We start from the raw sequence: 19,634 nt of genomic DNA, 5'->3' as shown, positions 1-19,634 counted from the left end.
CAAAGAGAAGAGTCCTCCCCTACAGAGAGTGATCAGCACAAACAGCACTGCTACAAAAGTAATTGTTATAAGCCAAAAAATTATGAGAACATTCAGTCCTACTCTTACTGAAGGGAAGGCATGCATGGAAAGCAGCACAATTTTCTGGAAATTGCTGACAGGTGCTTTGAACAAAACTGTTGGAAAAACAATAATCACAAAGAACAGAAAGATTTTAAGCTTCTGTAAGTAAATACTTAGCTAACCAAAAGTATAGGAAAAGAGCAGCCTACTGTCTTTCTCACAGCTCTGACAATCCCAAAATGTGAGTGAGCAGCTGCCTTGAACAAGGGGGCTCAGCTTATCTGCTGACCCCACCTACACATAAAAGATGCTCACTTTGCTGTAATTGTAGAATTTTTACACTACTAGAAAAAACATCAGTAAGCTTAACAACACAGCATCAAAATCAAACATTTATCACCTTTAGCAAAGGTTAAAATCTGCAAAAGCTGCTTGCTTGCTGTATTTGTTATGCCTATACTGGAATATACCAGATCAATTTGGTGCAGTGTGTGCTGCAGTCCCCCCATCCTGTTGTGGTTAAAGTACATTTACAATTTCTGCTGAGGAAATGGAGTTATCTGCCATATACCCTTTACTCATTAAATTGAACACAAATGATAGTGCAAATTATCAACAGAAATACTGTCTGCTTGATTCTCCAAGACTCTGGTCTCTGCAGTATCTTCTTCATCACACTCAAACACAGCAAGGTCATGAGCCACTTTGGTTTGTTTCCTCCACTCCTATATACACTATATAGGAAATCCTATATACTGGCTCTGTTGATTGAAAAAAGCCTGGCTTTTTTGTTTTATCACTGATTTTATCACTGTGATTTTAAATAAATTCTTTGCTGCCTTAGTTTTCCTTCTTCCATTGAGAACTCAACCTTATCACTGTGTCAAGCCAGTATAATGGGCCTGTAACACTTAAAGAAACTCAACCTTTATATGTATAAAATCCCACTTCTGCCAAGATACATCCATACATCCAATCTCAGTTTCTTAAACGAGATGATAACTCTTCAGCTCTTTCACAATGCCCTTGTTATCATAATCTACATAACCCCTCCTTAGTTAAGAAAGATTACTTCATACCACCTCCCTGAGCCTCACAAAGACTGTAATGACTTAAGATGAATCTTCAACTTAACTGATACTATTTTTAGATGCATCTTCATTTTACCACCAGTGAATTTTTCACAACTGGTTTGTTCAGAAGACCTCCCTCTCTCTATAAAGAGCTTCCATCTTCTTTCTCATTCTCCATTTATATGTTCAAGCATCACTCAGACTCTTCCCACTAGACCTTCCCTCCAAATTTGACTCCTTGGCATGCTGGCTTTGTACACGATCCTGCACACAGGAAGCCCAAACTGAATAGAAAATTCAGTAGAACTAGTGACTGGAAATGTAGTATTGATTTTGCAATTGCTAGGGCACATTTTCTTCTTGATGGTGCCAATGAGAGAGAAATACAACTGGCTCTTTACCACTTTCACAGCACTAGCTCCACTGCCCTGAAATAACATACATATGAATTACTGCAGACAACACAAAAATAAAAGTGACCTTTTGCTGATCTAATGAAGTGCCACTTTAAAGCCCCTCTCAAACACTGTACACTTGCTGAAGGTAATGAAGGAGTGTAATTTTACATGCAAGTTCTTTACAATGACTTCCTAATTCCACATCACCAATAAGCAGAACTGGTGCTAACTCAAGACTACTACATGGCTAAATTAAACATAGCTAATTAAATGACAGCCAAAAATCACCTTCATCACAGCTGCATGTTCAATGCAATCTCTTCTTTATAGACATGTTCTAAACCAAAGCATTCCTCTCTCTTCTCATATCGTGTTTCTTTTTCAGGAACAAAGCCTCCAGCAAATGACCATTTCCTCAACAACAATCACAACTGCACTTTGACACAACAGACCAGACTGCAGCACAGCACAGAAACCACACTGCAAGAATAAAAACTCCTGCAGTATATTCTGCCTGCCAAGGAGCACCAGCAGCAGCTTGAGTTGACTTACTTGCAGGGGTCACCTCCATCAGCTTGGGCAGGGAGCGGGCGGGACCTCGGAAAGACACCCTGGGGAATTCTTGCCCCAGCTTCACCCCAGCACAGTTTACATTCTGAAGCATCAAGTCTCCTGGGCAAGCACCATCCTGTGACATGTGCACAGCTTTCCACATTCTTAGTTATCAACTCTTTGGTCCTGGCCAGTAGCTATGTGGTATTTTCATCATGTAAGATTGATTTGCAAGGAACATTTCTCAAAGTGGGAGCTAAATACTCTGCAACAGAGAATAATTTATTTGCCTTAGTCCCTAATTAATCTCAAATTTTGAGGTATTCAAGCTGTATTCCAAGTAGGCTAATGTTTCCTCTTCACTTGTTTCATTGCTTCTCAGTCTTCATTATCTTTGGATAATTAAGGCATTTTATTTCTGAATGCTACCAGTTCTCTCCCAAACTAGATAATTCTATTTGCAGCCACCACTTCAACTATACAGTTTATCTAAACATCTCCAGCAGTTATATTTCCCTGAACTCTGATATGGTCACAGGTCCAGAGAACAAGTTCCTCATCCTGTGGATCACCTGAGTTCCTTAAAACATCAAAGGTGATCCATGAAACAAAACCTAAACCCCCAAGTATGTATGTTCCCACACATACAAACACACAAGCTCAGGAAACAGAACAAAAGCAATAAATGGGTGTCCACACTTTTGCATCACAGCCAAGAAAAAAAACACTGTGACTAAACAGATATTCAGATATTCTACTGACTGGTTTTATTTTGTTCTTCTCCAAAAGGTTAATGTTGTCTTTACCCAAAAAAAAAAAAAAAAAAAAAAAAAAAGAATTAAAAGGATTAAGAACACGGAGGACACTATTCATGTCACTGCTTTCCTTCTGGAAGAGGATTAGGCCAGACAGACACAGTTTCACTGCTTGAGCATGCTGAATTCAAGTCTTTTGTGTAAGCCATTGTGTTTTCTTAAGTAACTGAGGGATGAAAACCAAAATTTAGAAAGAATTGAAAACAAAAGACATATGAAAGTACATGAAAGACAGACTAGTGAAGATAAATGAAAACTGAACAATTAAGCACAGTGAGACTATTGCAAAGAAAAGACCAGGAAGCTTCACAATTATAAGGTTTACTATGCCAGACTAAAATAATCACTGAGAAGGTGGCAAGAGCTGTTGCATGACCTGACCTGTCAAGGTTTTATTTTTCTCTGCCAGCTGCTAAACTCCCTCACAAAAAACCACCACTCCCCTACTGCATCACATTCAGGTAAAGAAGCAGAAATTAATACACCTTAAAAAAACCCACAGATTCTTTCACCAGGACATGACTAACCCAGAGAGACTCACCTACTTCTTATGGAAACTTTATCTACCTGGCAAGTTTAGATGTGCTGAAGGCACAGATGGACACAGCCTGACCACACAGATAACAAAGTGAGCAGAGCAGTGCCAATAAAGCTACAGCAAGGTTAAAACATTAAAGAAAAAGCAAATTCTGAAGAGGGCTGAACATTGCTAAGAAACTTGTGCCACTTTGCTTCTACAGGCAGATCACAGCTGAGCTAATGCCTGCTGGCAGAAGCACACACACCCTGCTCACAGCATCTCAGGAGAAACACAACAGGCTCTGGAGGCAGGAAGGCTGGACAAAGCTCCAGACACTGCAAGGATGGCATGCAGGGCTGCCAGAATCCTCCCTGATGAAGTCCAGGTCTTAAATGAGGGACTAAATTTCTTCAAATAATTTCAGTGCAAACCAGAGCTCAAGTCAGAGCTGGAACTGAAATGCTCAGCTTGACCAAGAAACACGTTGGTTTATTTACCCCTTTATAATTAACAAGAAGCAGGTATATCCTAGAAAACCAGCTCAAAGGACAGCCCAACACTCCTCCCCTCAATGTAATTTAATTTTTGGAGCACTGTAAGAGTTAGTATCTCACTTGTAATTGTACTATGCATGTACAGACTCCTTTGTGTCCACCACAGTAACAAACACTGTGATGAAACAGCCTGTCTAGCACCTAACACCACATTTTGCTGTTATTTCACAAGTGTTACTGGCCACAAAACTTGTGATAGTTAAGGGCACAAACTGAGCCATTCTCATGCACAGGGAACACTACTTGATCTGACTTTTTTTTTTAATTACAACAGAAATAATTCATACTTTTAATATTTCATCTACCAGTAACACTGGAATCTAAGATTAGAAATCAGAGTTGATACCCAAGCAGCTGTTGTGGGTTTCCCTAAATAAGAACAATCTAAACAGCAGGCTAAAGCCAACTAATCACACAGGCTGACTTCTCACTCAGAAATTAGCCAACCCCTGGAGTGCCTCCCCTGTGCATGCACCTTGACATGCCCAAATTACCTCTAAAGAGAGCCTAACCTAAATAAAACTCTGATTTATAGATGTTTTAAGGTAGGCAACATTTATCCCACTTTGGAAAGTGAGTTAGTTCTGTTCTGATTTGTGTTTCTCAGATTTTCATGTGTCAGTATGTTCTCCGAATTTCTACACAAGTGGTAATTAAGACATAATTTACTTTGATTTTTGACCATAAAATCAAAATAGGTTTGCTACACCTAACTATTCTCACAAGACCTAGAAGCAAATGAATACACCCAAGGTATTCTACTGGAGGGGGGAAAATGGAGTAACAATAGGATTCTTGCAAACAGAAATTATTGTGTAATCAGGTTTTACTAGTCAGATTGAGGGCATTTGTTCACAGCCTCATGGATAAAGTTTTAATGTAAAAGCTGTTCATGTCCATTTTTATCACACTTTGGTGTGATACTTTTGGTTTGGTTTGTTTTTAACAGTTTTGAGACACTGTTTCCCAGATGTCAATAAGGATAACGCTGATCCTGTTTCTCCCAAAGGCTGTGTGATGTTCAGCGTGCTCTGCTCATCACCCACAGGCCATCAAGACCTGCAGGTCTGAGTATTGCTGAGAAACAGAAAAACCTCAACAATCTCTCTGGACTTTGCCAGCACTCCAAGAACCCTCCTGTGTATCTCCACATTTCAGCAGCCAAGCACTCAAGAGTACTGCTGAAGTAAAACAAAACATGTCATTTATGATAACCTAAGAAACATGCAGACAACAATTTGATTTCAAATACATTCCAAGTCTGCCTCTGTTCATGTGGTTCCTCACATGTGGCTGGGACTAAACAAAATTCTTATTCATTCTCAGAACTGCTATGGAATGTTTTTCTTGGTTCATCAGTGAGACTATACCAAATAATTCAATGCACAATTATGCTTTTGCAGATATCACTGCCTTGACCTTTCATTAACAGAAATCAGACATTTAACTTTCATATTTTTCAAAACTGAAAACAATAACTTCTATATTTTGCAGTAGGAAAGAGACAGAAGTAGCAAAGTGGCATTCCAAGCTCAGAAAAAGCAATTCTCAAAATGTTTTGAAAACTGTATTAAGTTCTTGCTTTGGGGCTAGGCTGGTTTAGGTGTGGGGGTTTTCTAATAGATTTATTGTATTTACACCAGAAATAGAAGAAACAGGAAATAACCAGCATTGCATCTAGTTAGATAAAACTCATTCACACTACAAACTAGGCATTGCTAATGAAATAACTCACTGAAATCTGTTAATGCCAGTTCACACAAGACCTTGGGCTACCAGGTCTTTTTCACTGAAGGTGGCAGAAAGCACAAGCTGTAAAATCCCAGCTGACCCAGTATTTTATGAAAATAAAGGCCAAAGTCACACTAGATAAGAACCCATGCAACAATAAGGCTTATGAGAGGAAAGCAGAGCAGAATGAGAGGACAGATCTTCCCCTGGATAGCTCTGAGATCCTCTGTTCAAACTATCAGTTTCACTGGCAACACTGAACATTCAGCATTTCCATCAGAAACTGCAGCTAAAACACCAAACTATTGACATTCATGCCCATTTCAATAGTATATGCTCTTCATTCACTATTATAACAATATTATGCTATGTAATAACATTATTTACTTCACTAATATAGTTTTGAGTTTACTAGATTTTACCCAACCAGTAAAGCTGTGATTCTTAAAACTTATTACATACTACAGTGCAGCACACATTTATCATCAGCAACAGTTATGGCATCTACAAAAGTGACACAAAGAAAGCATAACTGTACCCAAAAAATAAAACAAAAAGCTGTATTATTGATAATGTATTCATTCCTCTGAACCAGCTCAGAGTTCAAAAGATGGTACTTGCTTGTTCTGCTTGAAAGACACTGCCAAAATTTTCCCAGACAACACCCTATGCAACAGATAGGCTGGAGCAGAGTACAAAATTAAGTATAAATTAAGTATACAATTAAGCACAGATCTTGGATTTATCCCTAGATAAACACGTGTGAAGACTTCTACTGTACTCTGTAAAACTAGATTAGAGAACAGCCTTACCCAAAAAGTTGTCTGACCCTACACAACTCAAAGGATTTAACAATTTAATAATCCTGTTTTTCAGAAAGCACTATGACTTTATTTTTCAGTTAAAACACACTGATAGTTTCAGAACACTACAATTCTTTGTAGATGCTAATATCAGCATAAAGTACTTACCCTTTAGCAACAGCTCTTTGACATTTTCAGTAACTTGGTTTACCATTATTCTTCTTCCAGCTCTTAGCACATGTTTTAGTTAATGCTTCCTCTGTGAAGTCCTGAGGATTGGACAACTTTAACAATATTGCATTTCCAAAAGAACTTTTTCTACCTGCTCTGACAAAGTGCTGGCTGCAATGTTGGACTGATCTCCTCCAGGAAGCAAGAGTTCCTTACAGAAAGCTAAGCTGACACTGATATAATCCTAGCATTATAATCCTTTCAACTCTGAGAAAATATACAAATATCAGGATCTTATAGAAAATGCTCCTTGTCAAATCCAAGCCCAGCCACATTTAAGAGGCAAATTACAGATGTTTGCACACTTAAGTCAGAAAAGTGTGCCAGATCTGCTGCTTGCTGAGTGTGGAATCAGAGAGGGTTTTAAACCTGCTAATGCCATGAAAAGTGCAGCTCTGTGACGTTAGCCCTGCAGGCACTGCAGCTTTCAAGTGAAAATAGTGATCTGTTTCTTTCCATCTTCAATACATTAGAGTATGATGACCCATTAATGGATGAACCACATGCAAGATCACAAAAAAAAAAAAAAAAAAAAACAAAAAAAAAAAACCAACAAACTAGCAACAGCAGAATGAAATGGGAGGTTTATAGAAGATACTCAAGAAATACTAACTTAATGATTCTAAGCACTTCATAACTACCAGAGCCCCAGCATTCTGCCCATTCACAAGGAGGTCATCTGGATACCAGCACACACCTCACTAGGACTTATCTACATGATGAGGTAGGTGCAGTCACCAGGAATACCTGTGCAATTAAAGATGCCAAGTCACTTTTGAGAAATTGGATTTAGGAATTCACATCACTTAGGTTATATTATGAAAGCTCCCGTCATTGTCAGATGAAAAAAAAAACACTATAAAAACAACCTTTATTTCACTGTAATCCACTTCAGAGGTTCTTTCATGTGGAACGATTCCAAAACCATTTCTCATGATTATCCTCCCTGAAACTCCATCCCTTCACATGCATGAGGGCACCTCAGATACTGCACACCTTCTATCAAAATATAAGGAGCAGCATTCTGGTATTTCCTCTGCCTCAGGAAAAGCCTCTTTGCTATAAGATGTTCTCACTTTCTCTGAAAGACTGCAACACACATCTATGAGACCAGTATGCAGATTCCACACAATGTTCAATTCAAATACACCTTTCTTTGTGATATCAAATACAGAAAATTCTTTTCAACCCTATACATGTTTAACTGACCATGGCTTCACAGTACAAACAACAAAAAAAAAGTCCAAAACACACACCACAATTTTGGACATACCTGCTCCAGCTCAACATAGGCCACAGAAACAATTGTACAGGCACAAACCTTGGAGTGAGAGAAAGCAGATGGGAACAGTGACCACTAAAAGCCAGTTTTTGAGCCACCAGCTCAAAAAACTTCCTACAGGGAACAAGTGGAAAGAAATAAAGTAAGAGCCAGGATGCTAAATATGCTCAGGACATGCAGAAAATAACAGAAGAAAGGAGATTTATTTACTTTGAACATTTCAATGTATGTACATTCTGTGCATTGCACACTACACAATGTACATTTACAGACATATATCCACTATCCATTCCTGGAAGACAGCAGAAAGACATTGTAACCACTTACAAGCTGATTGTGAAATCCTGAATGTCATTAGTTTTCAGTCAGTCAACTCATACAGAAAGTGCTGAGTATCAGATATTTCTTACATTTGAGAAGTACTGTGCTCCATGTGAAAACAAAGTTCATGAGAAATTCTTTTTTTAAGCCAAAGAAGAAATAAAGAGGGAGGGCTTTTTAAGGAGGAGAGGAAAAAAAAGGAAAAAAAAAACAAAACATTAAGCCTGTGTATAGTCCGAGGCTGAAATCCAAGGATGACCTTTCAGTGTGAAGTGCCCCAAACAGCCAAAACTCACTCTAAACTCTGGTTATAATACTTACAGAAAGTATAAGTCAGCATGAGACTTCTCCAAGCAAAGGGAGTCACTCCTTCCCACTGAACATTTTAGAGGGTGGAGAGAGTTCAAACATTGCACATGATAAAGAGCAAACCACCGTTCTTCTAAAACACAAATATTTTGACACACACTTACAAAGAGCCCACAGGTCTCCCAAAACAGCACAACACATTTCACACAGTGCAACACAGCACAGACCAAGAAAAAGTCAGATACCTGGAGAAGCCACAGTGACTTTTATCATCATTTTACAGAAAGTTCATCTGTTTGCATCAGAGCAAAGTGGGTATAACACATTAGCTTAGAGAAACTCTTCAAGGAGCAATCAGCAACATTAGGTCACTTTTCTGCTTCACCAGTCAGGAATTAGGCAGCTGGAACACAGTCTAAGTCAGAAAACACTCCAAGATGTATAACAGTCAGTTTGCTCCTGCTAAATAGATGCTTCTGCCACAAAGTCTGCAATACAGTGTCTTGAAAGGGCAAAGGCAAAACACTGCAATTAAATAATTCTCTCTGTGTTGCCTTGAGTTACAGCTTTAAAGCTCCTTGCATGTGTGCTAAAAGGCATCTTAACACAAGGCAGATAATCAATCATCCCAGTGTCTGGTTCCACAGAATAGGGATTTACCAAACATGGCTCAGCTATACCTCCTCTCCTGGTTGCCACAGAAATTAACCCCTGACATTGCCACCACATTTCCTGGAACACAGAAACACATCAAGAGTGAGTGGTTTGTGTTGGCCTAGACAAAGAAGTGAAGATAAAAGTTCCATGCAGGAGCTGAAGCAAGGGTTGGCTTGTGATGCTCTCAAAACATCTGTGCCCCAGTACAGGGTGCAGAACACAAACAGGAATCAAAGGAAAGGAAGGGATGCTGTGGAGGGGATGGGAAGTGGTCAAGTGGTACTACTGCCAAACACTTCACACAGTGAAATCACAGACTGGACAGTTAAAACCTTAGCAGAACAAAGCCAGAAATATACAGGAGAAGGTTCTAAAATCAGACCTGCAAGACAATTAACAAATTTCTACCTTTGTGTCTACTACAGCAAGCAGTAGAAAAAGTAAGATCAATTACACTATTTAGAAGAGGATCAGCAAGACAAAGCTCCTGAATGCAAAGGTAGAAGGCAGAGTAATGTGCTCCATCAGAGACAGCAGCAGCTATGCCATCCTCTTGGATTACTCGTAGCCCTGACTCAGACCTGACCTCCTACAAGGAAATCCAGAGGTGGACTTTGCACACAGAACTAAGCTCAGGGCTACCCAGCTTGCAAGCAGAGACAGGGTCATAAAACAAAGGAGCATTGCTATAGATAATTTTATGGAAAACAATTATACTCCAGGGCATGTGTTTTACTGCAGCAATCAGCAATTGAAAGTATGCGAGAGCAAGTCTCAACAAATTTGCCCTTCTTAACTCAGCAAATGAGCAGCTTTTAATGGCACACCATAAAAACCCTTTCTTCCCTTTGACATGGAAGTGAAAGTCAGAAGGTTGTATAGTCTGCTTCATGATAAGAGGGTAACTGCAGGGATTGAAATCCCTCAGGTAAACAGAAGGAATTGCTGGCTGCTGGTAGGAGATGAAACTGAAGGCTGGTAATTAGACTGCAGGGAAACAAGACCTGTTCAGTTTAGTTGAGGCATAATTACCTTGAACCTATGCACAGCACAGCATGTCTCTGCCCTACACACAGCTCTGCATCACCCCTCCTCTGCCAGGGTCTGTTATACAATCCCTGCAAGGCAGCTCCAGCACAGCTCACAGCTTTGATCCTCATTTTCAGAGGAATCGATGGATTGCATCCTCATGACAGCACAGCCCACGTGCCAATCAATGGAAGAGCTGGAATTCTAGGACAATGCAGGTCACTTGGGTGGAGAGAAAGGGGCAAGTTAAGCATTCTGCATTCAAGAGGATTGAACTGTGGGCCAAAAACCCAGGAGACATTAGGGAAATGCAAAATGAGGATACCTGTGGAAATGCTGGCACACCATGCCTTACACAAAGGAGTTCCTGGTTTCCTGGAGCAGCACTGTGACCACCAGTACAGAGGTGGGATGATGACCACCCATTCACCAGCACCAGCCATCTCCTCCCTCTCCCCTTGCCCAGCCCTGCCTGGCACTGGCCTCTCATCTTCTGCTCAGCAAAATGCCACTTCATTTACATTTCCAACAAGTCTAAAGCTGCCTCCAGTCAGCAAAGCACAACTGCCAAGTTATCAAACCTCCCCATTCATCCATAAGCTAATTGAGTAAAAGCTTTTTTGGGGCAATTAGCACTTTATTCTGCATGTCAAATTCCATCTCTCTGTCCTACAGAGCACAAAGAAGATCAAAAGATGATTAAGAAAGAACTCCACCAGGTACCTTTAACATCAACAAAAATTTGAAAAAATGTATTCCCAGAACTGCTGCTCAGACATGATTTAAGACTGCTGGAAAGCAAACAACATTCTTTTCCAAGCCATACCTAGAACCCACCACAAAACCTAAAGCCTTATTAAAAGCCTGTTAGGAAAAAAAAAATGCTACTCCATTCACTCCAGGAACTTCTTTTTATGGTGGTTCAGAAGCGACAGTTTGAAATTTGTGAAACTTTAAAAATAAAAGCCATAGGGGACAAATAGGCAGTGAACAGGCTACAAAATAATCTCCATACACAGTTACATATATATATATATATATATATATGTATATATGCAGTTACAGTATACAAAATGTTGTCACATTCAGATTCCAGAGAGGTTTACTCTACGTGCATTGTAAGGGCTGTACTTTTGTGAGACCTTTTAAATTTAAAGACACACATATTAACTGTCACGTATTTCAGCCTGTGAAAAGACTAATATTTTTTTTGTGTATGCATTTTGTTATTTTGCCTGCTTAAAAAAAAAAGATATTGTTTGCTTGGCAGTCGCTACAGCAGCCACTGTGAAAGATGCTCAGTCCTCCATGCATGACAAAATCCAAGTATGCTGAAAGAAATCATCCAAAGCAGCTCAACTGAAAGAACAAGAACAGTACTACTCATTGCTAAGGGATCACTTGGCAGCATTTAAACAGTTGCCTATTGAAAACTAATAATTAAGAAAGAGGTTTTAATAAATCAAAAACCAAAACAAAAATACCCATAAACCTGAAATTTTATTATCTGAGAATATGAATCAGTTTAGTACAATTAAGAGATGCAAAATTTCCAATTCAGAGGTTTGAAGACAATGGAAACACCCCTAAAATGTAATTCAAATAGGTTTTAAACTGTGTCTTTAAAATGGTGCAATTTTTTTTCTCTGTAATTCAGGTCACAGAGCAAAGCACTGAACCAAGAAGTTGAAGACATTGGACCCTTTGCCCAAAGAAATCTTGCTCCATGTATTGGTGCAATTGCCATTTTTCTGTAATTTAAGGCAGCCTGCAGATTATTTCTTGCATTACAATCAAAAAGAGATGTAAATCCTTAACTTGGTCTTGGAAAGGGAAACTCAGCAAATGCAGCTTTCCTCTCCCTGTGGCACTGGGTATCCCCCACCCTGTTACATGCACTTCAAAACAAGGCAGTGATCACTAACTGATGGTTCTCAAGGTGGCTGTTGCCAACCTCAGCCAGCAGCATTTATTATGTTTGGCTACATTTCCTAGTCAATGAGACTGCAAACTACCTTAGTCTTCACTCTACAGACACAGAACTTTAGAGCAAAAGCCAAAATTCAATTTTACATTGAAAAGCATGCAAAAACTTAAGCTTTAATTTTGTTGCAGCAGGGAAAAGAAAGCACATGTCATTACTTTCTTTAAGGAAGTGAAACACTGAAGAAATTTGTAAGGGGAAATTGAATAACACACAGAGAACAATTTTATACATGACAGAGAGATACAATACAAACCCAAGACACCCAAAATGTACTTAAAAATCTTTAGAAAAGTTCAGAGATTGTACAGAAGATATAACTTCAGCATCATTAAAATATTCCCAAACTTAGTCTCAACTCAAGTTTGGAATGGCTGCTTAGTAAGCATAGGCAGAGAAAATTAGATAAAAAACCCATGTCTTTTTTACAACTCCTTAGCCTTCTAATGCAGGTGTTCTCCAAAACACAAAAAAATCTGCAGCTGCACAAGACCAGCAGAGAGCTGTTTGGGTTTTTTTAACCATCCCCTCTTGGTTTTTTGCAACATGCAGACCCACACACACACGGGAAAGGGAGCTGCTTTCACATCCCTTAGACATATCACAAAGATTCTTCCCAGGGCTTTTTCAAATAACTGAAATACCAGAGAACCCACAAAAAGGCCCATGTTTTCCTATATTTAGCTAAGTCTCCTGTTCACCAGCAGCTGGCACCACGATCCCCTTGGTACTGGACAGCTGCAGCCTCTCCAGCCCAGTCCCAATCACTGCACAAATTAGAAGTATGAGACATGAAGTAGCAGTTTATGCTGCAACAAGAACTTTTCTGTTTTCCTAGACAAGCATTTTAACAAATTAAACCTTACTACACTACAAGTCAATAAAATAAACCAAAGGTATTGGCCATGTGCTCCAGGAAAATGAGCTCCTCAAAAACATTCCTTTGATTACAGGGTATAAAGAAAGTATATACCACCTCCTTCACCCACCCAGCTATTATAAACAGTTAATTATGTCACAAAGCACTTTTTCACTCTCATTTTTCACATGCCAAGCTCTTATCTTTCCTTATCTGAAGCAAGAGTCCACTTCTCTATGCACCTGTATTGTTGAGAAAAGCATTCTGGAATTTAGCACTGCAATCAGTGCTATGCTAATTGCTGGTTGGTCAAACAAAGAAAAAAAATTAAAAAAGGAAAAAGGAAAGAAAAGGAAAGAAGTCCTAACAACAAGAAAAGCTACCAGGACTTCTAAAATATAACCTTGCTGCAAAGACTCTTTTCAGGATCTGCACTGAAAACCATAACTATTGCTGTGGATCTCCCAAATATACTTTGTGAAAAGAAATAAATATTGACATATTTAGAACCAACAAGGCACCTTCAACATCCCTAAATTTACACATCATACTTTTCAGAGAGGGTAAACAAGATGCCAGCAGAACAGGAAAAAAAAAAAAAAAAAAAAAAAAACTCTTCATCAAAATGCAACTACATTGAAGAACATGCAGCCTTCATCCCATTTTCAGTAAGAGAATAGTTAAAAAATCACCAGAAAAGACAGTTCACTGACATCAGTACTGACTCAGTATTCTCAGGTTACTTTCTTTTCTCTGAAACAATTCAGAGGTTCTGCCTCAACTCCACCCCAGGCTGCCTCCTCTATGACTCCTTTCTGCGACTTTCAGGCAACACAAAAAATGCTGAAGATACTTGTGCTATAGTGGTTATGCAAAAATATCCCAGTATGGCCACCACAGCAGTGCCATTTAGCCACACTGCTGCCAGCAGAAGTTTTTAAGATAATTTAAATGCTCTTTGGATGTGTTTCTGTCAGTCCTATTTAGCCCTAGCTCTAATTTATTACATGACTAATTTTATCTTATCTCTGGACTTCGCCAAAACACCTACATGTAAGAATTAAGCACTTTGAAGAAGAATCTTTGAATGATTTATGCATCCCCATCAGAAGTATCTTCAGACGCATTTCATGTGAGCTTAGTGTCAAGTCTTGCAAAAGACTGAAAATCTTTACCATTAAGTTACCACACATTAAAGAAGTGAACCAGGAAGTTTAAAGAAAAAGCACACTGCTATCACACCAGAACTTTACCCACATTTTCCAAAGCAGCTCACTGCAAATGAGCAGCACAATCTGCTGCTGCACAAGAACACTGAACACGCAGACACAGAATGCAAGCTCAAGGTAAAAGTCTCAAGTCTAGTTCTAGAGAATTCAGGGCTTGGAGGAAGCCATGTGATAACTGGAATATATAAGCAGAGCAATTCCTTGGCAAAAACCAAGGGTGGCAGTTGACCAAAGCTAGTTAGTGACACCGAGCTGACCAGTGTCTCATTTGCACACAAAAGCCAAGGGAAGATAAATAACTTCCACACAGGACACATGACATGACTACACTTTGGTTAACAGGGTGCACAATGACTGTGGAGCTGAGACTTCTATTAAAGCAAAATGTATTTGGTTTTTAAAACACTATTCAGACCCCACTATCCCTCTTCTTGCCCTGTGTACCCAACCTAATATGCTGGCTTTATTTCAAAGACAGTGGGGATGCCAAATTCACATTTCTCATCCCTGACGATCCATAAAGAAGGGCTCACGTGTTTATCATAGGATCACAGAATAATTCTTTGTACTTCTTTTTCTAAATGAAAGATGTCAAAGTCTATTACAAGCAGGGGCAGTCAGTGGAACCTACTTAGAAATAAAAGACTGATTTTATTCATAAGCAAGCACTGGAACTATCTGACAAGGCTTAATTATTGCATACTGACTAATGTCTTCTTATGGAAATGGTTGATGAGAAATTTTGTTGCAGAACAGTTTCACATCTGTAGAGTTCAGATGACGCCCTATCACTTGATGTGCTAAAAAAAGCAAAATTCAGCAAAAAAAAGCAAAACCTTCAAAAACAGAGATATGACAAATAAAGGCAGCGGTAAAAAGATCAAACCAAAAAAAGAATCCATCAGAATCATAAGCAAGAGACTAAGATATTGTGCAAGGAGTAGTGGACAACACAGCCACTGCTCTGCACACTGTTACAGAGCAGCTACAAACAGTTCCAGTGCCAGGGCCACACTCTGGAAGGGCCATGTCATCACTGAGTCACCTCATCCGAGCCAATCAAACCAAGCAATCCAAACCAGTCTTGAAATCAGGTTCTGAACAGCAAGCTGACTGAATAAAATCTTCCCAGAAGAAGGCTCACCACAACTGCAACCAGTTTCTCACCCTGTGGTGGAGCTACTTGATGGCACAGAAAGCCTGGGCCATGGGCACTGCTTAGGCAGCTCTGAGTGCATCCATGTGTCAGTGTGTATCATGTATCAACTGTGTGCACTTTGATAAGGCCACAACCTAAAACTTGAACTCTGCACTCAAGTCAGTTTATCTTATCTCAAATCAGGGGCATCACCAACATCAACAAATCCCTCCAAGAGCCCCGTAATCAGCTGCCACAGAAGGTTCTGCAGGGTCACCCTCCAGCCCCAGCCTGCAGGCTCCAGGCAGTGCTAACCAGCTCTGAGATACTCTGCCATATCAACATCCCTCGGTGTGAGGGGCCAGGGTAACTGCACAGGATGTGGGAACCAGCACCAAAACCGAAAGGAGTAACACAAGATCGAGTTCAGATTCTCCTCTACTGAGCTACACACACAAGAAACCTAGGAAAAAACAGAAAAGGCTAGTGGGGAAGAACAAGCTTGTCAGTACAGGTAGGCAAGACACGTATCTTCATACGCACACCCCGAGGATATGAAACAATACTTAATTACTGTGAAAGTAAATTAAAAAATGGAAGGCAGTTAGAGTTCAAATAGAAACAGAACTAGCTACCATATATTAGTAGAGAAATTACTAGATATTTATCAGCTTTAAAATAGAGAGACTCAGCTAACTTGCAGCAGCATGGCTGTGCACTGCAGTTGGGACAGCAGCACATTAGAGGCCACAGCTTGCCAGTGACTGATGTGACAGGAACCAAGTGGTATCCTGAAGTGTGCTGGTTGCACACATCCTACAGACAGTCTCATACCCAAATAAGAGGTGGTTTGAGCAGACCTTCCTTTTCCACCATGGCAGCAACTTCCACAAGCCAACTTACCAACCCACGGCTAAAGCTAGCTACTGGAAAAAGCACTGAACGCGGTGTCCACCTCAACCTGCTGAGACGGGTGAAAACACCTGTTACTTTCATACACATGGGGATTGCACGGAAAAGTAGCCTGGGAGTAAAACAGTCCTATTTTACAAAACAAATTAAAGGCCCTGCACAGCCTTTAGGGCTAGTGCCTCAAATTGTCTGTGGTAATAGACAGCTTGGGAAAAGCACCTCCCTTTCATCATCCTAAAACACCCACACTAGGCATGGAAAGAACGGGCATTGGGGCTAGGTAAGCAACTCGGTACTTGAAATCCAAAATTTCCTTTTAAATGATACAAAGAAAGAAAGAAAGAAAGAAATTCCCAATGCACACATATTGGAGATTGAAACACATACTCTCAGAGAAATGAGCAAGTTAAGAAGTCAGGAACTGAACTTTGTTCTTACGGCATTTGAATATCACTGAGCAAAAGAAACCCTGTTGCTTTCCTTAAGCACAGGCCTGAGCAGTGCAGGCTCCCTTCAGGGATTACTGTACACTCAATAACATCTGCAGTCTGAAAAGTTTGACTGCACGGGCAAGGAAGAACAGGTCAGGTGTTTACTGCTTTTTCTTTTGTTGCCTAGAGTCACTCATGATTCACAGAGGTAAGTCAGATTCACCAGATGAGCCCATGGGAAGATCCTCTTCCTAAAGGTTACAGAAAGCTAAACATAACCAAGGCAGAAAAAAGAAGAACAGATTGTGCAAAGAGCTAAAACAACCTTGTACCAGAACCACACTATTGCCCAAATCTGTGTCCTTCACATTCCCACTAGAAACACTCACTGTATTTAAAGCGATTTATATCTGAAAGTCACAGCCAAACACAAGCTGAGCACTGCTATCAGCTGCCTAGTTAAAGAATGTTCTTCTCACCACCCAAAATCCCCTCCTACTTACGTGCTCTTCTTCTGTAATTGGAATAAATTAACCCCTAAGAAAAAGCAGCTCTGCCATGGCAGGAGCAGTTGTGAGAGCCACACAGGCACAAAGCATTCTCTGTAGTATTCAAGGGCCGGTTTGCGGGAGAGAGACCTTGCTGGGCAGCCGCGGTTTTTAAGATGATATAAACAAGTAAAGCAGACACCGTTAAATTCGGCTAACATAACTGAATGCTCTATCACCCGTTTATTTTGGCAGTGGAGCACTGAAAACATCTGAGCCTATCTCCGCATACTCTTATCACCTCTGGAGACGGCAGCCTGCGGGAGCAGCGATAAGAGCTATACCCCGGGCCAGCCCGCTCCCCGCTGCACCCCGGGCTGTCACCGGGCGGCGGGGGGGCGGAGGGAACCCCGGGCTGGCTCCCGTGCTCTCGGGGGATCCCCGCGGCCAGGGCATCCCCGGGGCTGCGCCGCCACGGCCCGGCCCGGCCCGGCTCGCTGTCACCGCTCCGCATCCCGGCCGCGCAAGCGGAGCCGCCGCCCGGCGCTCCGGGGGCTCCTCCCCGGGGCGCGGCGCCCCGAGCAGCCGGCACCGCCGCCTTTGTCCGGCCGGGGACAGCGGGGCGGGGAGCCGGGCTGGCCGAGCCCCGGAGCGCGGGCACCGCCGCCCCCCGCCCGGCCGTGCCCGCTCACCGTCGGAGCTGACGGTGTCGTAGGAGTCGCCGGGGGCGGGCGCCGCGGCCGGCTCGCGGTAGTCCACCCAGCTGAGCCCTTCTACGCTGTCGTACTCGGCGCGGGGCTTGTCCTCCACCGGCACCACGGTGAAGTGCGGCATGGCTGGCGGGGCGGACAGGGCTCCCCGCGGCACCGCGGCGAGGCAGGCGGGACGCGGCGCGGAGCCGGCGGCGCATTCCTGCCCCGTGCGGTCACTTCCTCTCAGGAAACCGCGCTCCTCAACTCCACCCATTCCAGCGCCAGCGCCGGGGCGGCGCGGATCCCGCCGCCCCCGGGGCCGCCGCGCCAGCACCGGGCCGGCGCCGGGCGGGGGTCGCTCGGGCGGGCGGGGGCGCGGAGGAGGGGCCGGAGGCGGCGAGGCCGGCGAGGGGAAGGGGGAGCCTTCCTCCCGCATTCATGGTGACAGAGCCGGCCCGGGGGCGGCGGGAGCGGGGCGGGGCCGGGCGGGCGCCCTCCGCCCGCCGCCCTCCCTTGCGGGCGCTGCCGGCCGCCTCGGGGAGGAAATTTCCCCTCCGCCGTGGCCCGGGCTCCCTCCCCCGCTGCCGCCATTTGCTAGGCAGCAGCGATGCGCGGGGATGGGGGGTGAGCCCCGGGGATGGGGCCGGGTGGTCCCAGAACGCCCGGAGGTGCGGCGAGCATCAGCGAGTGAGCGGCGGGCAGGAGACCCGAGAGCCGCGCCGGCAGCGAGAGCGCTGTCAGGGGTAACACGGCTCCGCCAGCACGGCTCGTCCCAGCCCGGCTCCTGCAGCACGGTCCCAGCCCGGCTCCAGCCCGGCGTGGGGCTGGCTGGCGGGCGGAAGGCGCAGCGGCGCCCCGAGAGCCGGGTGCTGGTACCGGTGCTGGTACCGGTGCCGGTGCCGGTACCGGGCGGTGTGCGGCTGTCCCCGCTCCCTGTGCCTGCCGTGCTTTCCCTATTGCTCGCTCTCGGCTCCGGCGGCACCAAACCCTCGGCGGGGACGGGAACACGGCTGGGAGCGCTGCCTGCGGGATTTGCAGCGGCCGGTCCAGGTGTTGGCAGCTGGATGCAGAGCAGCCGGTTGCTAAGGCAGCAGACGGATGCGCTGCTTGCACCGGGCTGCGGGGCCGGGGGACACCATTGTTCGCTCCCACCCTGGAGGCAGAGCCGTGACCTCCCCTCCGCAATGCTCGGGGCACGCCAGTCACCCAACCTCTTCCCCCCGAGTGTGCAAAATTAGATTTTGCCTTTACATTTGTAGAAGCTGGCGCCAGCAGTGGGTATCTTGGCCTTCATTTCGCATGTGGTAGCCTTCACATGGAGTTTAAACGTGAATTAGTAGTTGAAAATTCCATTTATTGTCTGCATTTGAAAGCTGGCCTTGATAGTAGAGGGGTCTCTCTTTAATGTCTTGTGTAATCACCAGAAAAAAACTCTGGAAAACAGCTGGTGTGCTTTATTATGGACTGTCAATTCAAACTTGTTCTGTGGATTTCTGTAGACTAAAATATTCCCTAATCAAGAAATGGGTGTACAGTGACAAGACATTCCAGGACGGATATAAG

General features: G+C 43.0%; 1 protein-coding gene across 3 annotated transcripts in view; it reads right to left on the bottom strand.

Moving 5' to 3' along the window:
* Nucleotides 1–18,416, bottom strand: part of SLC12A4 (solute carrier family 12 member 4) — a 45,891-nt gene extending 27,475 nt beyond the window's left edge. Inside the window, exons 1-2 of one of the 3 annotated variants that reach the window (XM_056500504.1) lie at nucleotides 17,395–18,053; nucleotides 2,087–2,351 (exon numbers count right to left, since the gene is read on the bottom strand). In XM_056500504.1, the coding sequence (XP_056356479.1) occupies nucleotides 2,087–2,249 (163 nt within the window). In that variant the 5' untranslated portion in view covers nucleotides 2,250–2,351; nucleotides 17,395–18,053. The other 2 variants (XM_056500502.1, XM_056500505.1) reach the window with 2 other exon arrangements.
* Nucleotides 18,417–19,634: the final 1,218 nt, after the last annotated feature.

The sequence above is a fragment of the Oenanthe melanoleuca genome, chromosome 11 (genome assembly GCF_029582105.1).
Source record: "Oenanthe melanoleuca isolate GR-GAL-2019-014 chromosome 11, OMel1.0, whole genome shotgun sequence".
Classification (NCBI taxonomy): Eukaryota; Metazoa; Chordata; class Aves; order Passeriformes; family Muscicapidae; genus Oenanthe; species Oenanthe melanoleuca.
This window is presented reverse-complemented; position numbering and strand designations above follow the sequence as displayed.